General features: G+C 47.9%; 1 protein-coding gene across 18 annotated transcripts in view; it reads left to right on the top strand.

Annotated features, from left to right (window-relative positions):
- The window catches only part of PTPRT (protein tyrosine phosphatase receptor type T), a 1,016,018-nt gene that overhangs the window by 935,393 nt on the left and 58,634 nt on the right, over nucleotides 1–21,991 (top strand). For 11 of the 18 annotated variants that reach the window (XM_074318308.1, XM_074318309.1, XM_074318310.1 and 8 more), the window contains one exon: nucleotides 13,111–13,198. In XM_074318308.1, the coding sequence (XP_074174409.1) occupies nucleotides 13,111–13,198 (88 nt within the window). Of the gene's footprint in view, nucleotides 1–11,395; nucleotides 11,492–13,110; nucleotides 13,199–21,991 lie in introns of all 18 variants that reach the window. The other 7 variants (XM_074318312.1, XM_074318303.1, XM_074318302.1 and 4 more) reach the window with 1 other exon arrangement.

Genomic DNA, 21,991 nt, shown 5'->3' on the forward strand with positions numbered 1-21,991 from the left:
GGGAGCTGACCATAAAGTGCCTTCTAAACCACTGTAAGGACTTTGGCTTTTACTCTGAATGAAATGGAAAGTGTGGGGACAGAGACCCAGAGAGCAGTTTCCAGGCTCTCGGCCTCACGTGGAAAGGTGTGGGCTCAGGTAGTAGATGGCCATCCGCTGTGACTAGTTGGCCATCGGCTATTACCGGTTAGCCGTTAGCCACTGATATAACTGCCGTGGCTAAGCTAGCGTGGTGGTGGTGTGTGGCGTGGTGCGGTGGAGTGTGGATTGCGGATTGCAGATTGCAGAGAGGCGGATTGCAGTTAGCAAGTGAGGTTGGTTGGCAGAGAAGTGGACGGCGGGCTGCGGATCATGTGACTCCTGCCTCCTGTGTCTCCAACCCAGCTGCCAGCAAGACTACAGTGGTGTGACTCCCCTACCTATGGCTCCGTGGGTGTTCCTTTTTGGCCTCACCATATCCTGTGTTCTCATGTGGGGAGTGGGACCTGAGACCCCACATGACACCCTGCATGACAAAAGCCACTGCAGTTTTGAGAAGACAAATGATAATTATCTGATGTTGTTTTGGAAGACTCATTCTAGCTAGTATGTTGAGACTAGACGTAAGAAGGCAAGAGTAAAATCAGGGAGACCAGTTAAGAGGCCACAGCAGGAACCCAGGTGAGAGACAGCGGTGACTCAAGCCAGGGTGTGGGCAGGGGAGGTGGTGAGAAGTGGTTGGATTCTAAATATATTTTAAACATAGAGCCCACAGGATTTTCTAACACATTAGGTGTGGCATGTGAGAAAAAGCAATTCAAGGTGACTCTAAGCCTCTGGAAGGATGGAGTTGCCACCCATGGAGATGAGGAAGCCGTAGGTAGGGCAGATATGGGGCAATGGGGCAATTGTGAGTTTCATTTTGAACCGAGTTTGAGATGTCTGTTAGGCATCTTAGTAGAGATGGAAAGTGGGTAGTTGGATATATGAGTCTGGAATTTGGTCACTGCCTCATTGACATATAGATGCTAGTAAACCCACAAGCCTGTTCAAAGTCACCCAGCAAATGAGCCTAGAAAGAGACAAGGACCAAGGACTGAACTTCGAGGAACTTCAACTAAGACGTTGGGGCACTTTCCATGGACCAGGCATTGTACGAGGCTCTAAGACGTAGGGAGATGAGACGGACAGAGCCCTTGCATTCTGAGGAACCTAGAGCCTGTTCTCACAGACAGGATATACACTGATCATTTCAACATCTTGGCAAAATGTCACAAGAGAGACGTGTCCTTGGGGGTAGGGTGCATTAAGCCTGGCCTGAGAAGAGACGGCCAGTGGCTTTCTGGGAGACACAAAGCCCAAACCAAAGCTTGAGACATGGGAAGAACCAAATAAAAGCAAGGAAGGTTGTTCTAGGCAGACGGACTAGACCAACTGTGGCATGGGGGTGCGCACAGGAAGTTGAGTTACTAGAACCAGAAGCAGTTTGGTACATAGACTACGGGGGAGGGGGAGGCACGGGGCTGAAATGGTGAGTAGGGGTAGGCTTTTGGTGGGGGCAAGGGCATATGTGTCAGGCTAAGAAATTTGGGTTTTATTCCAGGGGCCAAGGGGAGACATTGAAAGGAGCAGGATTTTTTAAGCTGGATTTGCATTTTAGATGTAACTATCTGGCATTGATCAGAGCAGAGAGAGCAGAGGCAGGTAGGTGGCTGGGGCAATAATTCAAGGAAAAAAAGATGGAATTGCCTGAGCTAGGAGACTGGGCCCAGAGCCCAGACAAGCCCACACGCATTATCTCACGAAGAGCCATAAAATCAGCTCGTTCTCTTTGACCTGAAAAACTTGAGTCTCTCAATATATATTTTAAGCTCAGTGACTTGAAGTCATGTATGGATCATTACATTCTGAAGTGAGAGACAAAATGCCTGGATTCAAGTCCTGTCTCTTTCATTACATATCTGGGTGACCTTGGGGAGGTCACTCCCCCTTTGGGAGCCTCCATTTACATGTTTATGCAATGAGGGTGAGGGGGTTGGTCAAAAAAATGATCCAAAGAGCACTTCTGTTGATGATATTTTGAGTGTCTAGGTAGGAACCAGTATGCTGGCCAGCTGGCTCTCCATCCTCCCAATAGTCCCACAGGACCGAATTTTCTGGGACTACGATCCCCGTAGTTACATCTCAAGTCCTAGCAGCTCTGATTGACCAGGGACCCTGGACTCCTAAGAACTCAAGGAGGCCTAATTAACTGTACCTGCCGTGCATATTTGACTCTTAGAGGTATTTAGTCCTGGCCGAGTATTAGAATTACCTGGAGGGAGTTATAAAACCACCAGTGCCCACGCCATCCTTTAGACCAATTAAACCAGATTCCCTGGGGGATGGGATCCAGAGATCTGTGTTTTCTAATCTCTCCAGGTGACTACAATGTACTTTTAAGGTTGAGAGACACTGGTCTAGAAAGATCCACAGAGTCCCCAGTGGATGCCCTGCTTGTGCCCACAGACCCTTCACCGTACCAGCTGTACTTGTACTGGCTGCTGGTCACATGTGATGCCCACGGAAGTATGTAATGGCTGCAGAAACCCACCCTCCCTACGGAACCCAGCCACATTACAGTCGGGAGGCTTCTGCATGGGATCTTGGATGGTGGAGCCTTCCCTCCTCTCCTTCCCCCAGCCCCAATTCTCCCCCCGCCCCAAAATGAAAACCCTAATGTGCCAGCCACCGTGAACAGAAGGTGGTCAGAAGGTGTGACTCTAACCATCCTCATGCTCACAAGACAAGCAGGTTTGGGGAGGACAAGGGACACAAAGAGCTGGAGAGCAGGAAGGGGGTCCTGTGAATGCCAGTGCAATCCAGGCCGTCTGTCCTCCTCACGAGTGGAACAAGTCCAGTAGGGTAACCAGAAGGTATCTGCTTAGTACAGTTCCATTAAGACTATTGAGCAGCAAGGAACAGCCGGGTGGAGCCGGAGTGAAGAGCAAACATTTGTTCATTTTCCAGCTCGGGGTGGACATGCTGTGCGCATGGCTTTGTGGGGAGAGGCCAGTGTTTCCATCTTCCTCTTAGTCATCTGTGGGTGATGATGGTGGGCAGGCAGCCTCCTCGTGGTGTGGAACCGCGGAGATGGATGCGTCAGGCCACCCCAGGTGCCCCCTCCTCTGCCCAGAGCTACCTCCAGAGGCAGAGTAGACCTTCTGCTTCCCCCACAACTTATTCTCTCCTCAGTTGGTAACAAGGTCACAGACCACCCCACTGCAGGGGACCCCAGAGAGAGTCTGGTCCAGCTCCCCAATCTGCAGGTGAGTGATTCTGGTTAGAGGCATAGGGACTTCATGGCAGATGCCCAAATCATGAAAGGGAAAACCATGGTTGTCCCCCAACTCTGGGAACTCATAATGACCACAGCAGGAAGACTTGGACTCCACCTTCTCATTTCCCTCCTCTCCCATGGACAACAGTAAGGAGAAATGGGCCATTTCCAAGGGGGTGGCCAAAAGACATCAGCAACCCAGGTGGTTTCAGACTTGGAAGGTTTTCTAGCAGGAGAGTTCATGTAGGAGACACTGTTAACTCAGTCTTTTCCTCTGAGCGTATTTGTACTTTTCCCCTTAGAATTCTCTTTGCAACCCAGCAAACCAGGATTTTCGGTGTTTAATACAGGAACCCTCCCCAACCAAGTGGGAAACTTTCAGGTGGTACCGTAGAAAAATCCCTTGACTGAGAGTCAAGACCTGGTTTTCAATCTGCTCCCACATGCTGGATGGTCTTGGATGAGACTTTCATCTCTGGGTCCCTGATTTATCTTCTGTGAAATGTCTGGCTGCGTCGCATGGACCCCTGACAGTATAGGTGTCTTCTTCATTTGGCCAGAAATACTTATTGAGTACCTACTGTGTCCCTTGCACGGTTTGGGGGCACTGGAGATAGTTAGAAAGCTAAGGAAAGAAAATAAAGACCCTACTTTAAAGGGAGCTTGTAGTCTAACCACACCATGAAATTACATAACAGAACTCAGGTTAAAGAGCTTTGTAGACACGTGAGTAAGGGAGGTCCAGGGTGTACATGGGTGTTGGGAGTGGTGTTTATTTTTGCTTTCGTCCGTTGTTGCTGCCAACATCAATCAGAAGCTTTGCAAAAGATGAGACACGGAATTGAAAAACAGTAGAAGGCAGCTGGATAGAGGAAAAGCCCGTGTTCAGAGGCTTAGAAACATAAAAGACTTGAAATGTTGCAAGCAGGGAAACCAAGATGCCTGCCTAGGAAACGAGAAGTTAAAGTGCAACTCGTTGTGGAGACACATAGGAATTTTATACTCCTGGCACAGTTTTCCTCACGTCCATGGGCAGGCTCTATACGTACACCAAGGATCTGCCTTTACATTTTACGTTGAGTCTCCCCCCAGGTATTTGCTGTTTTTAATCTACTTTACTGCCTAAGACTGTGGTTCTCACACTGTGATGTGTGTCGGTGTCAGCTGGAGAATTAGTAAAGAACATTAAGACGTGGGCTTATGGACGTGGGTAGGACCCAGACCACTGTCTTTTACCAAATTCCCTAGGAAATTTGGAACCCGATCACAAAGTTTGAGAACCAATGGCCTAAACTTTGTCATTTAAAATTGTGCAGCTTTTAATAAGCCCTTTTCAAGGGTGCTTTGTGACTCTACATGCAGACACGCACTCAATTATTCTGCCTTGATCAAAGATCCTGTCACAGACAAATACCTACATCTTGCTGCAATCTGATTTTCTACTTAGCTTCCCCTGCAGAACTCATCCATTACCTTCTATTTAGTGACATGGTACACACTAATATTTGCTCTCTTGCTGCCACTCTCAGTAGACGCCATTAGTCTTCCTCTCCTGTCTTCTCCATCCATATTTATAATCCTTAAGGCACGTGCTTTTCAGCACAGAAGGAGGCATCTGTTGAAAGTTTGGCCTCTGCCAGGGCCACCGCCAACTCATACAGCACCTTAGAGTGAAATAGCAAAAGGTATACCTGTCTCAAGATACATGACAGTCACCTCCCAAAAAATGTTCATAATATATACAGAAATCTATCATGACTACCAGAGGCATGGTTCTCCCTTAGATTTGATGCTCTCGTGTTATACACAACCTGTACAGCCATCCACGGTGGCCCTTGCCATCTCTCAGCCAATCGTGGTCTCCACGAAACAGGGGTTTCCTGAATCCATGGACCCCAATTGACACCAGACCTTAGGCGCTTCCAACAGGCTCATGAAACTCTCACACTCCCTGAATACTGCGTCTTACCTCTAACTACGGTGAACAACTTGTCCCAGTTTTCCCAGGATAGTCCCAGTTTTAAAACAAAAGTCCTACATTCCGGGAGCCCCTTGGATCCAAGGTAAATCAAAATGGATGTTACTGGGAGCCCCCTCCTTTGGTCTTGTGACAATAAACTGAGGGAAGTGGAGAGTGAATTGTAGAAGGCTCAATATCATATTCTTGGCAAAGAGTGGGATGGAAGCACCTCTGAACACCTACTATGCACCAAGCATTATGCTAGGTGCCTACAGGCGTTATCTCGGGTCATCGCTGCTCATCCCAGAACTTTGTGGGGGATATTATTTTTTTCATTTACATTACTGTGAAATTCATTTGGGGGAGGGAGATATACAGCTGTATGACTTTTAACAAATGCATAGAATCCTGTAAACTCCAACCCAATCAGGATATATGAGCGTTCCATCAGCAAAAAAATCCCCCCGTGCTGCCTGTGTATAGGCAAACCCTTCCCCCAACCCTAACCAGATGGGTGTATTATTGACTTAGTTTTCAGAAAAGTCAGTTGGGATGGTAAAATGATTTGCAGTAAAAATATTCACTCTGTCTGCCTTTTGCAAAGCCCTGCCTTGTCCTTGAGTCTTACACACAGTTAGTGGGCAAGAGGTATTTTTTGACAAGATAAGTGGACGAAAGACCCAGGTAAAAATGGCGCCTCCTTGGTGAAGACTGAAATTTTCCCTGCTCCTGGCAAGTCCAGTGGTGGGCAGAGGCGCAGGGAAATCCTGGCAGCCTGGACTGATGATGGAGGAAGCAGACCCGTGGCTGTGCCCTGCAGCCTCAGCCAGGAACTGCCTGGTCAGCATTCCCTGGGCCTGGTTTTGCTGCACCCCGGGGCATATCATATCCAATTAGCTCCAGGGATACAGTCGAGCCAGCGGGAGCGAGGGGGCAGCATACCTGACAGAATCCACTGAGGATAGTGGGTGAACAGGTAAATTAAAAGAACCAGGATGCCCTCAGCCTTGGATTGGAGGTGAGCTGCTCTTGGAAGCTCTGTGTTCTGATGAGACATCACACTATTTCGGTTATAACCCAAGGAATCTTAAGTGCAAAGGAAAGTGAGGGTCCAAAGAGGGATGGCAAACTTCAGGGAGGACCCTCATATCTCAGTAGAGCCAAACCAACAGGTAGGAGAAGGAACTGGCCAAACATGCATCAGGGGCAAGTCTCAGTTCCAGCAGGAAATTAAAGCACTAAGTGGGGAAACTGAGGTAGGTTGCACAGTCCGATGGACTGACTCAGCACAGGCAGGCATAAAAAGCCTCTGGCTGTGGTCATGTGGTTTGAGCCCCCACTGGCTCTGGGGTGCCTGAGCTCTGTGGCAGGAGGGTGGATAGATGGGTAGGTGGGCGGCTTGCAACCGAAGGGAGAGTTAGTCTGGGGCCGGCCCCAGATGACAGTGTTATCGTCAAGTCTGTGAAGCCCTGTCAACAAGGATGAAGTGAGGGTTCAAGAGACAAGTGCTGTTACTCACTTGTTATGATGCTGGCACTGGCTCGGCTTCCCTGTCTCAAACAATGTCCAAAGCGGTCCCACTGACTTAGAATAAAACTCACACTCGTGGCTGTGGCCCACAAGATGTCCCCTGAGCGCCACCCCTCCACACTCACATAATGTCGTTCTCTCGCTCTGACTCTCTCTGCTCTGTAGAGTTTCTCTTCAAGTTCTAGGACGTACCAAGCTCGCTCCATCTCAGGGCCTCAGCTCGTGCTGTCCCTCAGCCTGGAACCTGCTTTCCCCAGCTCTTGCCATGGCCGGATTCTGCTCATCCCTTAGTTTTCAGCTCAGATCTGTCGACGAGAGACCCGTGGGAACACAGCTGGAGTGGAGCGACCTGGGTTAGGAACATCTCAGGAGAGGATGTGCGAAGGGACTCACAGGATGCAGGCTGTGCTGGTGGCGTGGGGCTTTGTTCTGGGTTGGACACCAGTAGGAAGCAGTATGGTTGGGACCTTAATAAATCTTAACTAGAAGAAGGGAGATAGAGGCGAAAGCTGTGACTAGCAAAGAAGCAGCAGTCACTCATAGGCAGGATGCGGGAGGGGGGTATTTGGACTTTTGTGGGGTTTTTTGGCTTGGACAAAGTTCATATTTTTGTTTAAAAATGACTACGGAATGGTCATGTTTCTGTCTTGCTCCATCCTGATCTCAGAGGACCCTTGTGTGATGTTGGCATGCTGTGAAATGGTTTGTGTTCAACAGGAGAACACCAAGGTCCAGCTGTGAGGGCCACGCCAGCTCCCAGAAGTCAGGGGCTGCTTTTGTCCTTCTCGGATGTCACCTTTTCAAAGAGTCCTGCCCCGTCCACCCTTTCTAAAGCAGTCCCTTGTCTCCAGCCTCTGTGTATCCCAACACCCTGTTTATTGCCTGCATAGTGCTCGTTATAAACAGTTATCTTGTTTCTTTAGTGTCTACACTTCCCCACAACGAGGACACAGAGTTCAGGGGACGATCGTCTGCCATGTCTCGTGCTATTATTTCCAGGACCTAGCGCAGTGCCCAGCAGCCGGTGGCCACTGTAGAAGGAAGGGAGGGAGAGAGGAAAGGCAGACTCATTTAATACATATTATTCACCAGGTCGTCTCCTGTATCTGGACCTCACTTTACTGACCTGTAAAATGAGGCAACCATTTTCTCAAAAGAGCCTTCCAGATCTGACTTTTGAGGATTCTGTGAATACCTCAGCTCAGACCTCCAGGGATGAGGACGTCCCCAAATGGATCTTTTAGAACCAAAAAAAAAAAAAAAAGATTGCCTTAGGAAAGCAGCCCTGTTGAAGAGCAGGAAACGTTACCACACTCAGAGAAGAAGGTGACAACAGAGCTCAACGCGGAGGAGACAAGAATGAGAAAAGAAAAGCGGAGATTGATAATGGGTGGATATAATAAGATGGCAATTTGGGGTTTCAAAGGAATGTGATTAGCTGCTAATGACTGCCACCATTCCCTGGTCAATCTACTGTAACTAGCCACTAATGTAAAAATAATGCCCCTCGGCTGGCTCACTTTGAAGACAGAGAGGAGTCTCTCTTTCCTACTTTTACCCCCTCAGACTTTTTTCCCTTCAGGAGATTATTCCCTATTAGCTTGCAACTCCCTAAAAAGGGAAATGGATGTGTGATCAAAGTCTGCCAATTAGGGGGTCATTATCACTCACCCCTGGGCTGGCAGCTCTGTGAGGCTTATCCCCGTCTGCTTCTGCCCCCCTCTATGTGCACAGCCCCAGGCATATGCCCGTCAGTGCCCGCCAGGGGGAGACAGAGACTCCCAGGGCTGTGGCAGGCAAGGTAGGGCCTGCTTGGTTTCCCACGGAAAGGTGGCATTCCTCACAACTGCTTCGTTCAGTTTATGATTTTCCAAAAGATACCTGCCTCCTGAAGGGCACGGCCTGGATGTTGAGAGGCCTCTCAAACTGTGCTATGTAAGGACTCGGGGGTGGACAGGGACCTTCCTCAAATCTCTGATGTGTCACCGTACAAAGGGTGCATGTTTATTCTGTGGGGCCCCATGGAGCAAGGCAAAGGCAAAGTACATGGAGGCAGAGTAAACAAACATCTGTCCAGAGGGTCCGTCCAAAAGTGTGACAGGAAACTTTGTGGGGTAGTGAGCTCTCTGTCACTGAGGGCATCCAAGTAGCACACGCTGTGGATCAGCTTAGCAGCTGCCTTAGAGGCCATTGCGGATGGGAACACAACCAGATGATTTTCTTTTTCATTTTTTCAGTTTATGTATGTATGTAGGTAGGTAGTAGGTAGGTAGGTGTTGTTTTTTTTAAAGGTTTTTACTAAAATATAGCTGACATACAATATTATGTTAGTTTCAGGTATACACAATGTTGTTTATCATTTATTTACCTAAAGAAGTGATCACCATGATAAGTCCAGCAACCATCTGACACCGTACCAGGCCATCACAATATTATTGACTATATTCCCCATGCTGTACATTACATCCCCATGACTTACTTGTATTATACCTGGAAACTTGAACCTCTTATTCTCATTCATCTTTCTCCCCCCCCCCCAGCTTTCTTTAAATTTTTCAATTACAGTTGACATTCAGTATTATTTTATATCAATTTCAAGGGCACAGCATAGTAGTTAGACATTTATGTAATGTAAGAAGTGATCCCCCTGATTTAGTCTAGTACCCACCTGGCACCGTACATAGTTATTACCATATTATTGACTATATTCTCTGTGCTTTACTTTACATCCCCGTGACTATTTTGTAACTACCAATTTGTACTTCTTAATGCCTTCACCTTTCTCACCCTGCCCCCCAACCCCCTCCCATCTATCACCTCGATAAATCTAGTTCCCATCTGACACCATACATAATGCTTACAATATTATTGACTAGATTCCTTATGCTGTACCCGACAGCCCATGACTGCTGTGTAACAACCAATTTGTACTCCTTAATCCCTTCCCCTTTTTCACCCACACTCTGAACACTCTTCCCATCTGGCAACCATCAAAATGTTCTCTGAATCTATGAGTGTGTTTCTGTTTTGTTTGTTTGTTTATTTTGTTCTTTAGACTCCACATATAAGTGAAATCACATTGCATCTGTCTTTCTCTGTCTGACAGTCTGACACTCCACTCAGCACAATACCCTCCAGGTCCATCCATACTGCCGCAGATGGCAAGAACCCATTCCCTTCCTTGGCCAAACATTCCATTGTACTTATGTACCACCTCTCTTTATCCAGTCATCCATTGACAGACGCCCAGGCTGCCTTCACAGCTTGGCCATTGTAAACAGTGCTGCAATGAACATACGGATGCACACGTCCCCTCAGGTAGCATTTTGGGTCTCTTTGGATAAACACCCTGAAGTGGAAATACTGGATCCTTCTTAGTCGCTTGTTATAGGCTTTGTTTTAATGTCTATTTTGTCTGGTGTGAATATTGCTACCACAGCTTTTTTTTTTTTTTTTTTTTTTTTGTTTTCGTGAAATAACTTTTTGTATCCCTTAACTTTCAGTCTGTGTGTGTCTTTCAATCTGAAGTGAGTCTCTTGTAGACAGCATATGTAAGGGTCTTGTTTTCTTATCCATTCAGCCACCCTATCTTTTGATTGGAGCATTTAATCCATTTACATTGAAAGTAATTGTTGATAGAGATGTAGTTATTGCCATTTATTATTCATATATATATTTGGTCTTTTGTCTGAAAGAAGTCCCTCTAAGACGCCTCGTAATTCTGGTTTGGTGGTGATGAGCTCCTTTAGCTATTTCTTGTCTGGGAAGCTCTTTATCTGTCCTTCAATTCTAAATAATAGCTTTGCTGGATAGAGTAAACTTGGTTGTAGGTCCTTGCTTTTCACCACTTTGAATATTTCCTGCCAATCCCTTCTGACCTGCAAAGTTTCTGTTGAGATTATCTAATAGTCTTACGGGCGCTCCCTTGTAGGTAACTAACTGCTTTTCTTTTGCTGCTTTTAAGATTCTCCCTTTGTCTTTAACCGTTGGCATTTTAAGTCCAGGATTTTCCCCTTCTGTACGTACCGAAGCCACCTCACCCACTAATTTATTCATCTGTCTGTCTATCTACTCATTTATTCAAAAGGGGTGATTCAAGCACATATAAAGTACAAGATCAGTATTGGGTTCTGGAGGTAGAGACATAAATAAGATACTACCCTTTCCTGGGAGTAGCCCAGGACCAAGTTGGAAGACAAGACATTCAAAGTGATAGATGTAGAAGAGTTCATCTAATAACAGAAGTGACTGACTAGCTGGGGATGCCATGGGGTGGAGGGAGGGTGAGTGGGGAAGGTTTCACAAAAAAGAAGCTGCTTGAACTGGGTTTTGAAGGATATGTAGGAGTTTACCAGGTAGACTCAGGTGGAAGAGAATTTCAGGTAGAGAGTACAGCATGTATAAAATCAGTCTCAGAAGTTTGAAACACCTGACGTTGTCTGTAGCATTGCATTTAGTTCCTTATCATTGGAATATTAACATAAGGGCAAGAACTGAGGCTGCATGGGCATGTGGGGTGAAGCCATTAAGGACCTTGTATTAAAGACTTTAGAATTTATCCTGAAGACAATGGCAAGGGAAGTAACTGGGTCCTATTCACATTTTAGAAAGATCTCTCTGGTTACAGTGGAGAATGGATTGGAGGGGACAAATCCAAAGCCAGAGAAACCAGTGAGGAGACTCGTGGGAAAGTATTTCTCCAGGTAAATTCACTATTTGCAAGAAGCATGGCTGCCCATTAGAATCTCTCAGGGAACTTAAAACACTGCTGGTGCCTGTGTCTCATCCCCAGAGAGCCTGATTTAATTGGTCTGGAGTAGGACCAGGGCTTTGGGAGTTTTAAAGTTTCCTCAGATGATTCTAATGTGCAGCCATAGCAAAACCTTAAGCGAACTGTAACCTGAACCCTGGCACATAGTAGGTACTCAACAGACTTTTTTTTTTTTTTTTTTTTCCAAAAAAGAAATTAGTATGAAAACATTCGGAGTGCCCTATTCTTAGCTTCACACCACTTTGGGGTGGACATAATTGGATGGACAGTTGGCTTTTATCACAGAGGGTTTCAGGTAGAAAATCCACTCCCAAAATATCAGCTTAAACACTGAGAAGTCCAAAGTTACCACTGATACAAGCGTAGCCCACCCTTGCAAGAGTCAAGAACACGTAGACCTGGTAAGTTGCCTGAAGCTGCTGGACCTACCTGGCTGGGGTAGGAGGGTGAGACCAGGGTCCTGAGGCAGAGTTCTAAGAGCTACATGCAAAAGCAAGACACATTTGCAGTCTGCAGATGGCCTGTGCTGGTGGCAAGAGGGAGGCAGGGTGACGGTCATTTGTAATGAGGAGCAAGAAGAGGAGGTGGAAGAGAAGGAAGAGGAAGAGAAGAAGGAGAGACAAGCCCTCTATTTGTAAAAGGAGCACTTTCCTGGGCCTGCAAGCACCTGTATTCTATACCTGAGGCAGAATGTGCTTTGTAAAACATAAATCAGATCAGAGAACTCCCCTGCTCAAAACACTCCGATGGTTTCCCATCACACTTAAAATAACACCCAACTGGTTACCACTGGTTACCAGTGACTGCAACACCTCATCTAATCTGAAATCTCCCAGCCTCTCCAGATGCTTCTAAAACTACTGTCTCCTCCTTGAATGTGCTCATTTTATCACCACCTTTGCATCTACTGTGCCCTCCACCTGGAAAGTGCTTGCTACATTTCTTGGTATGTGTGGCTTTTTCACATCGTTAAGGAATTAGCTTAACTGTTACCTTCTTAGAGAAGCCCTCCCAGACTGTAACCTGAAATAATTCTCATCGTCTGTCACTGTCCCTTTACCCTGCTTTATTTTTCTTCATAGCACTTTCCACTATCTAAAATCATTATCTATGCTTTCTTGTTCATTTTCTACATCTCCCAGTCAACTAGAAGTTCAAGGTGGACTTTATCTATTTCTCTGTTTCCTGAGTACTTAGAATAGTGCCAGACACATATTAGGGAGTCGATGACTATCTGTTGAGTGAATGAACGAATGAGTGAATGAACTAATGAATGAATGAATGAATGAATGAATGAACTAATGACTCCCCTACTGGACCAGATTTGGGCTCATGATACACAGAAGACACCGATAGCATTTGAGCCAATGAAGGAGTAAATAGGGCCATGGTGGGGCGTGGCTATGTTCCCCCCAGGCCCCATCCAAGAACACTCAGCCCTTTACGCTAAGTGACTTATCACAGCGGATGTCATGTCCCCTGCTGGCTCATCTTCACCTGGACAGAGCGCCTGTCTCAGACCATTCTTACCACTCTGTCCTTTCTTTCTAGGCCTTACCGGAGGGGCAGACAGCTTCATGGGACACAGCCAAAGAGGATGAAAACCGCAACAAGAACCGATATGGAAACATCATATCCTGTAAGTACCCTTCTGGGGGTGCGCCAGGCTTCGGGGAAAAGAGGAAATAAAGCTCTTACTGTTATATTATTTACCTAGAATTTGTCATCAAACAATCCTTGATGTTTCCAACTTCAGGTCGATATCCCAAGCTGGGAGCTTTATTTCCCCATAATACCGGGCCTGGATGACAAAACATGGGGGGCACAGGCAGAGGGGGCAGGTGGGGAGCTGGGTCCAAGCAGAGTAGATCCAGGAAGCCTCTGAAAGCTGCGTCTCACCTGGCATGGCCCACCCAAGAATTCCTCAGGTCGGGGAGGAAGCCCAGCCAAAAGGAACCTTCTGCATTCCCAGCAGACCCTCTAACGCAGTGTACCAGCTCTGCAGTGTCTGGGGGTGGGGGCGAAGGTCCAGCTCATGAGGGAGGCACTGAGGACCCTCTAGGCAAGAGAATAATGCAACGCTAAGAAGGCAGAGTCCTGAGCAAGGGTTGATGCTCAGAAGGAGGCAGACGTTCTGGCCTAAGCCTGAAGGTTTAGGAAACGGCCAGCGCAGGGCTCAGAGGAGCCCAAGGCTACCTGGTCACACCAGAGGCAGGGTTGGAGGCATCACGACTTCTGCCAGACCCCACTGCTAGTGGGGCAGAGGCTCTAAGGTGAGAGCCTGCCACTCAGGGCCTGCATGGGCACAGGCGTTGGGTGGCACGGAGCCTGTCGGAGGAAAGCAGGTTTTGTGCAGAGCTAGGGACCATCATGGAAGGATGGTGCCTTTTGCTCAGCAATGAACATTAGCATGCCTGCAGGCAGCCTGATGTGTGCTTTAATGAGGGCAGTGCTACAGAGTTGGACCCCTCTGCAGTCAAACCGCCTGAGCTTCTATCCCAGCTGTGGGGCCCTGGGTATGGTACCTGAACTCTCGAAGCTCCCTTTTCCTCATCTTTAAAATGATGGAAATAGTAAAGATAGGGTCGTTGCAAAAAGGTACCTAAAACCCTTGGTACGGTATCTGACACTGTTACTTCTCTTAGCCATAGAGTTCACTTTCTCAGAGTCACTGAGAAGCAGTGTGGATATATCAATCTGCCATGTTTTAACCAGAACTCACTGAATGCACATGTGAGGTCATAGAATAAGCCAGGTTGGGGAGGGAGGCACGATCAGATGTCCCTTTTGGAAAGATCTCTAAGATAGCTGACTGGGAGGGTGGGTTAGACTGGGAGAGGCTCGAGGCAGGGGCACCAGTCAGGAGGCTATAGCAGTGGTCCCAGCAAGGGATCATCTGGCCTGAATAAAGCCGCTAACAATACTGGTGTGTGACAGGTACACAATATTGAGTTCTGGGGTGACGGAGCGAAAGAGAGTGCCATGTAACTAAATACCATGCACAGATCACACACGTATTGTCACTGCCAAATATTCATGAGTATAGCATTCAAAGCATCGTGATACAGACAAGACAACGTTATGTCATGCAAAATGCTGAGCACATGGTCTCATTAGAACAGGAGTCAACAACACACTTTGTCTGCCGCAGTGCAGCCAACCTGCACCTTGGGACATCTCACCAGTTGGGTGAATAACATTCCTTGGTCTCAGCTCTCAGAGTAACCCAGTTCAGCCAAAAAAAAAAAAAAAGAAGAAAAACAACAACAACAACAACAAAAAGATCATGACTAACAAATTATTTCTAGCACTGCTCAGTGTTTTGTTTTGTTTAACTGTCTAGACATTGCCTAAGGAAAAGCATGACGGAAGAAAGCCTAAGATATACAGGCAGTTTGTAAAGAAAGAAAGAGGCAGACATTTCAGCTTAGCTATTTCCTGTGCTGATTCAGAAATGAGCTATGAATGGTCGACTAATCAGAAAACATTTATGATTTGTCTCTCGGAAAAGAGTAACGCAGACAGCAAGATTTCTTGCAAGGGAAGTGTTGGAAAGAGATGTTCAAACCATCAGGAAATGTGTCTTAAGACGGATGACGTGTGTGCCTCCTCTACGCCCTGTGCTGGACACTGGGACACTCGGTCTCATTCCAGGTGTTCCCATTCTGATGGCTGCTTGCCCTGACCATCCTTTGCTGAAGAACTGTTCCTTAAAATATCGGGTCACTTGTCTGTTCCCCCCATCAGATTGTAAGTTCAGATAGGTCACTAAAGGATAGGCTGTGAGACCTGTGTAATCATGCTAAGCCTTAGTCTTCACTCTGTAAAATGGGCATGATGATATCTTCCTCCTGGAGCTGTACAGATAAGAACAAATAAATGACTAGAGCACAGTGAAGAGGCCCTGCCTCCCTGAGAAACAGGGATATCCAGGCTGGGCCAGGTGTCCGGGCCAAAGCCTGTGGAGGCTGAGCGTGAGAAGCCAAGCCAAACTATATGTCTCTGTAGACCCTACTGCTCACCTCTGCTCTCAGCACCTTTGCCCAAGCTGTCAGTCATCGTCTCTCACCTGGGCTCTGGCCAGCGCCCTTTCTGGTTGCTCCACAGCTATCTTGGCTCCCAACTTTCTACCTAACTGATCGCTGACAGAAGCTGGAGGGCCCGCCTCAAAACATGAATTGGATCACGTCATCTTCCTACTGAAGACCCTTCAAATGGCTTCTCTTCATTCTTAAACATGCCTTATCCAAAGTGTCTCAGCCACCTCTCCAGTCTCGTTTCCCACTGTTTCCTCTCCATAATGCCCTCCTCAATTAAGCCACACTGGCCTTTGTTCAGTCCCTTGAGCTTTCCATGCCTATCCATGCCACAGGACCTTTGCACATTCTGATCTCTCAAAATGCCCTTCCCTGCTCTCTTTGTTCTATAAAGTCTACATTTTCTTTAGGTTCTTAGTTCAATCATCACTTCCTCGGGGAATTCTGACCTTCTGAATTTGGTCATGATCCCATGACCAAGAACATAATGTGTCTTCTTAGCTCTTGTCATCATTATGATTTGAGAGGCATTTGCGTGACTATCTGTTGACTGCCTACCTCTCTCACCTGCTCTGTGACAGCAGAACCCTGACTGTCTTGTACTTCTATGTCCCCGAACGTGGCATATGGTTGGTGTTTAGTAAATAGGAACTGAATGTTGGAAAGCACGGACTCGCTGCAAGTTCCCAAAGGACTTGAGCCATGGGTCTCTCCCTTCTGGCTTCCCAAACAAAATAGAGAACATGCAGACAGGATGGATGAAGGAAGGCTGGATCAAGGTGACACTTGGAACAATGTCCCAGTAATGTCTTCCAATAAGGCAGAGGATACAAAAAAGAGCAGAGAGATGGGACACAGGAGGGACAGAGGAAAAGAACAGTCCTATCCCCTCAGAAAGCTGTAGCTGAGAAGGCAGGATTCCAGGCCACAACGAGGAAAAACAATGAGGGGATTGGAACTCCATCACTGGGGCTGCAGAAGATTCTGTCAGCATCCCACTCACACCCTGTGTCCTCACCACCTCCCTATGTGGTATCACCAGATGGCTGTACCAGCCTCCAGGGCCAGGACAAGGAGAAGATGAGCAAGGCACCCAGCATGCAACATTCAAGGAGGTGCCCCCCTCTCAGCTGTTGACCCTGCATTTTCATGACCCTAAGATCGAGCACCTTTTTAAAATATGTGCCCAAGGTGCCTCACTTGATTCGCTCTCATCCTGTCTACCTGAGTCTCTTTACCTGAGGACTTTCTCCAAAGCTGGGCCAGGGTGCTGTGCCCATGAGCTCCTCACCTTCCCACTTTGGTGGCAGCGGGGGAGTGGGGGAGGGTTTCTACACCTTTTCCAGAGTTCGCACTGGGATGAGGCTGCAATGGCCCACAATAGTAATGGACTTGAAACCTCACCCTTTCTGGGCTGCCTTCTCTTGGCTGTCTCCCTCGCCCCTTTTCCCACGGGTGCCCCCTTCTCCTCCTATTATAAACTACTTGCACTGGAATCCTTACATTTACTTCTGGGGAAACCCAGACGGAGGCAGAGGAAATTCTAACTCCTGATGACACCACCCAGATGGGCTTAAATAAACCTAAATCTACTTTCTAACTGAAGGGTCAATAATTCTGCAAAAACTCGGAGCTGAAGCAGGTTTGTGCTCAGTACTGAGACAGTTCCAAGGTAACCAGTGGATGCAAAAGCAGTATAAGATATACAGGGGAACCAAGAAAGATGACAAAGTCCTGGAATTGAAATGAGAAAGGTAAAAGAGAAACAGCCCCGAGGACTGGAAAGGGTACCTGCCCTTCCACGTGTTCCTTCCCAAGGCGAAGTCTGCCCTGTCTCGATAAATAGAAATATTCTCGGCACAAGAAGAAACTGGCTGTGATTAGCATCTTAAGGAACCCAGAGTACTGAGAGGCTGGAGTGGAGGAGAAAGGCCCAGGCCAGGGAGAACAGAAAAGATTAAAGGAGAAGAGCGGGAGGGAGGGCACTGCCTGCCAATGAGCAATGAAAGAGAAACCTTGGCTAAATAAGCCCTTTCTTCCAGATGATTCTGTTTAGAATTTCGTAAGAGAGACAGTGGGGTTTCCAGAGACTGGAAATGGAAAGGAAGTGAAAGGGAAGGAAATGAATGGGGGAAAACAGAACAAAGAGTTCTTTGCTTTCAAGTAGCTCTGGGCAGAGACTGTGAACAAGGGGAAATTGCAAAAATACCAAAGCATTCCCCGTGTGGAAGTTCTAGAGGGGGCTTTCTAGAGCTGCAGCAGGAAATTACATGGAGGGAAGGAAGTGATCTCGGGGGTTGCAGAGTTTACAGAATATGGCCCGCCTCTGGGATCAGGCAGGGTCCCAGCAGGAAGCAGATGGGCACCTCAAATAGGGGGGATTTGAGGAGAATTTAATCAAGTGAATTTTTTTTTTATAAAAGGGTGAGTCAGCTGGAGGGAGACTATAAGGAATGGTGCGGTACCCTGGGGCTAATACCACCCTGCGGCCATACAGGATGCAGTAGGGAGAGGTTACCAGGACGCAGCGAAAGATGACCTAATTGGAGGTGTGACATTTAGTGGTGGTGCAAGGAGCCCATGGTGACCCCAACAAAGAGAGCAGAAGGAATAAGGTCCTCGATCACATTCTCTTCTTTTTGTCCAATCTTCTGCCTATGCTTTCCATTGGCTAAACCCAACTGGAAGCCAGAGGGCAAGGGAATCTGCAGACCTCTTCCACTGGTTCTCAAAGTGTGCTCCCTGGAGCAGCGGCTCCAGCCTCACGTGGGAGTCTGTTAGAAATGCTCATTCTTGCCCAGCCCAAAGCTACTGAATCAAATTCTGCGGGTGGGGTCCAGCCACCTGTGTTTCTCAAAGCTCTCCAGGTGATGCTGATGCACGCTTAATTTTGAGAACCCCCAATCTTGTCCACAGAGATCAGCCCCTGGGTTAGAAACCAGGTACAGAAATCTGGGGGTGGTCTGAAGGGCCAGCAAGAGACCTTTTCCTAAGACTTTCTCTCCCCTAACCTAAGACGAGCCCCTGGGCTCGGGTGTACGGAGTATTGGACCCTCATGCTGGTCTCAGTTCTGCCCTTTACCTCATTCATGACTGTCAGCAAGATCACTTCGTCTCTCTGGCCCTCAGTTTCTCTCCTCTCATTGCAAAGAGGACAAATTAAGATGGATGAATATTGACTCTGAATCTGGCGTGCAGGTTTTTAAACCTACGTGAGACTTAGCCTGGGCTCTCTGAGTTCACAGATAAGGAGAGACGGTCCAGAGATCCAGAACCCGACCCGAGATCACGCAGTGAGTCTGCAGGGCAGCGACGACCAGAGCTCTGGGCTCGTGGCCCCGCCCCAGGGGCCCCTCTGTGCCCCTCGGTGCTCTTGGGGGATAACGTGGTAAGGGCTCTGACCTCAGAACAAATGGCAGCCTGGGCTGAGGCTGTCCTGACGTCCAGGGAAGAACGTGGGTTCAAAACAAACCCAGAGGCTTTTTGCTCACAGATTTCTCTGCTGATTTCTGGGTGACAAAGTGGGTGCCTCGTTCAGAGCTCCCAGCTCGTGGCCTCCATTCTTCTGTCAGTCTCTGAGCGGGGCTTTGCCTGGGCCCCACAGACGGATCCTGGGGCAGAGGCTCTCCAGGGCCCTTGGTCATCAGGGGACCTGTTCCGACCAGTGGAGTCTTCTCTGCCTGCTTGCAGGGCAGGCCAGGACTGACGGGAAATGCAGTGTCCCCAGGAGCAGCCCTCACCGGTGACTGCCCAGGTCCCTCTCCCTGAGGCGGAATAGCTTGGAGGTGCATGCCCCTCGCTGTCTCCCCGAGCTCCCTAACAGGATTCAGCCCGTTGTCTACAGTGGTGGGACCCTGCGTGATGCCGTACCACACCCTTTACTGTCTTCCTTCTTTTCTCCATCTCACTTCCCATTCTCCCCGCGTTTCCTGGGATCACCGCTCCAGTCCACTCCTTGCACTCAAGTCCTTGTCTCAGACTCTGCTTCCGAAGGAATGCAAACAAGAAGCCTTCTCTTTCTTCAGAAAGTTCCCTTGGTGGGGCGTGGGCCGGGCAGTCCGCTTAGGAGGAAACAATCATTCATCGGACGGGGACTCCAAAGGTTTCATCTGTTGGGCGCTGCAGAGGGGAGCTGCCCAACCTCGGTCAGCATGGAATTGCCAGAACGAGGAGGTGCACAGAATGTAGGGCTGTTTCCCTCTCGTACCCAAGCCGCCCTCTCTCTTGATAGTGGCAATTCAATCAAGATTGAATGTGCAGACCTTTAGCTTCAATGAGGTACCCAGGCGGTCTCGGCAGAATTACCTGCTTCCTCCCTCTCCACCCGTGCACGATGATGGCATTAACATTTCCAGTTCTCCTATAAAATGATTTTTTTCAGCGCCACAATTCATTGTAATGAGTCAAATCTCTTTCCTCTGAAAAATCACACCTTTTCTTGACCCTCCTCAGTGCCCAGAAGACAGGAAGAAAGAATATCACATATCCAAATGATCGCGTCTCCCAGCCCCACCTGTTTGGCGTGATTCTATCTTTAAATGGATGTGACTTGAGAAGCGTGACTTACTGGGCTACCTTTGATGATGGGGGAAGGGAAGAGGCGCTGTGATTTGTTCTGAGAGGTAGAACTGTGCAAAGGAGGAAACGGAGCGCTCGCCTCTGCGTGGCCATGGGGACACAAAGGATGGGACAGTGTTGGAGTCAGAACTGGCCTGGGAGGCTGTGGAGGCCACAGGTCTTGGGGTTCTAGAAGGGATAGGGACCCCATCACACAGTCTATAAGGAAGCTTCTCCTGAGTTGTTAGACTTCTTGGAGCCTTGAGTTTCTCATCCATAAAATGGGGTGGTGATACACACCTCACAGGGTTACTGTGAGAATCAAATGACCTACTGGATGTTGTAGGTCATTTGAGGCATCCTTCAGGCCTCTAGAATAGTACCTGGAACATCTTACACACTCCACACAGGCTAATTCCCATACCTTACCACCTAACACCAGGTGTATCTCTAGTCTTATAGCCCAGTTCCAGTAGGTCTTTGGTCTTTCCCAAGACAAATGGAAGTAAATAGTCAGGACACTGCTATGCTAAATAACTGAAGACTGGTCTGAACATTAGAACCTGAGTGTGATTAGAATCTCCTGGGGGCCTTGTTAAAATGCAGATTGCTGGGCCCCACCCTGGAGTTTATGATTCAGCGGGTCTGGGCTGAGACTCAAGTATTTGCATTTCTAACCAGTTCCCAGATGTTGCTGATGCCATTGGTTAAACGGCTATTATTTTGAAAACCACTGGTCTAGAATAACTATACAATTGAATTGAATACATTTATGTTGATTTCTTTCAACACCCAGGTGCTTTTGTATCTTACCTCTTTTACTCCTTGCAACAGTCTGCTAAGGTAGATATGATGTTGGTGTTATAGTTGGGTAAATTGAGGCTCAGGGAAGGTAAGAAACTTGCCCCCGGTAATATGGTTAGTGTGTGGCAGACCTCAGGTCTGCCTCCAGAGCCCACCCAATCCTTGACCTCTCTGCTGCTGGAGGCAAGAATTGGCTGCCAGTCTTGAGACATGACATGCTGGGTCTTCAAATGGGGTGAAGAGTCCACTCTGAGAGGAGGAAGAATTTGAGCACAGGATCTAGGCAGCCTTGTATAAAGGGAAAAGCCATGGGTCCCAGGACAGGTTACCCAAATCAACTGTACGTCTGTAAGCAAGGGGCCTGCCGCTTTCTGTTTCTCAGCCTTTCAGGTGTTAATATGAACTCATTTACTGAACAGATAATGATTGAGCACCTGCTATGTGCCACACACTGTAGAGGAATTCAATAAATGGGGTGCCCTTCCTTAAATAGGGTATGAAGGGGAGCCAGAGGTTAATCAGGTACAGAAATGCAACTGCTGTAAGAACTCGGAAGAGAAGTACAGAGAGCTATCGGAGTCCGTGATGGAGAGATGACACGGGACCTCCTGTGGAAGGAACACTGGGCTGAGCGTTGAAGAATGAGATGTCACCAGCCTATGGGGTTTGGGGTGTTCCTTTACACGTTCAAAGGCCCTGAGATCAGAGCAGACATCGTGCATGTGAGCAACCGAAAGACGGGCACAGGGAGCAGGGCATGAAGCTGGGCTGGGAAGTGGGTCCCACACCATCAGATCAGGCAAGGCATTGTGGGATCTGGTAAGGTTTTATTGTCTGTCAGTGGTGTCCTGGAGCGCATTCCGACCAGCTTGCAAGAACAGATTGTTCAATTGTCAGGAATTTTGTGGGCTAGTTGATGCCATGGTGGTAGCTTGAAATCAGTCAGAGTGGGAGTATTTATACCACAGAAATCAGCAGACGTTACAGGTCAGGGCCTTGTTTCCTCCAGAGAGCTGTTTGTTAAACATTTGCCA

Source organism: Rhinolophus sinicus, linkage group LG13 (genome assembly GCF_036562045.2).
Source record: "Rhinolophus sinicus isolate RSC01 linkage group LG13, ASM3656204v1, whole genome shotgun sequence".
NCBI lineage: Eukaryota > Metazoa > Chordata > Mammalia > Chiroptera > Rhinolophidae > Rhinolophus > Rhinolophus sinicus.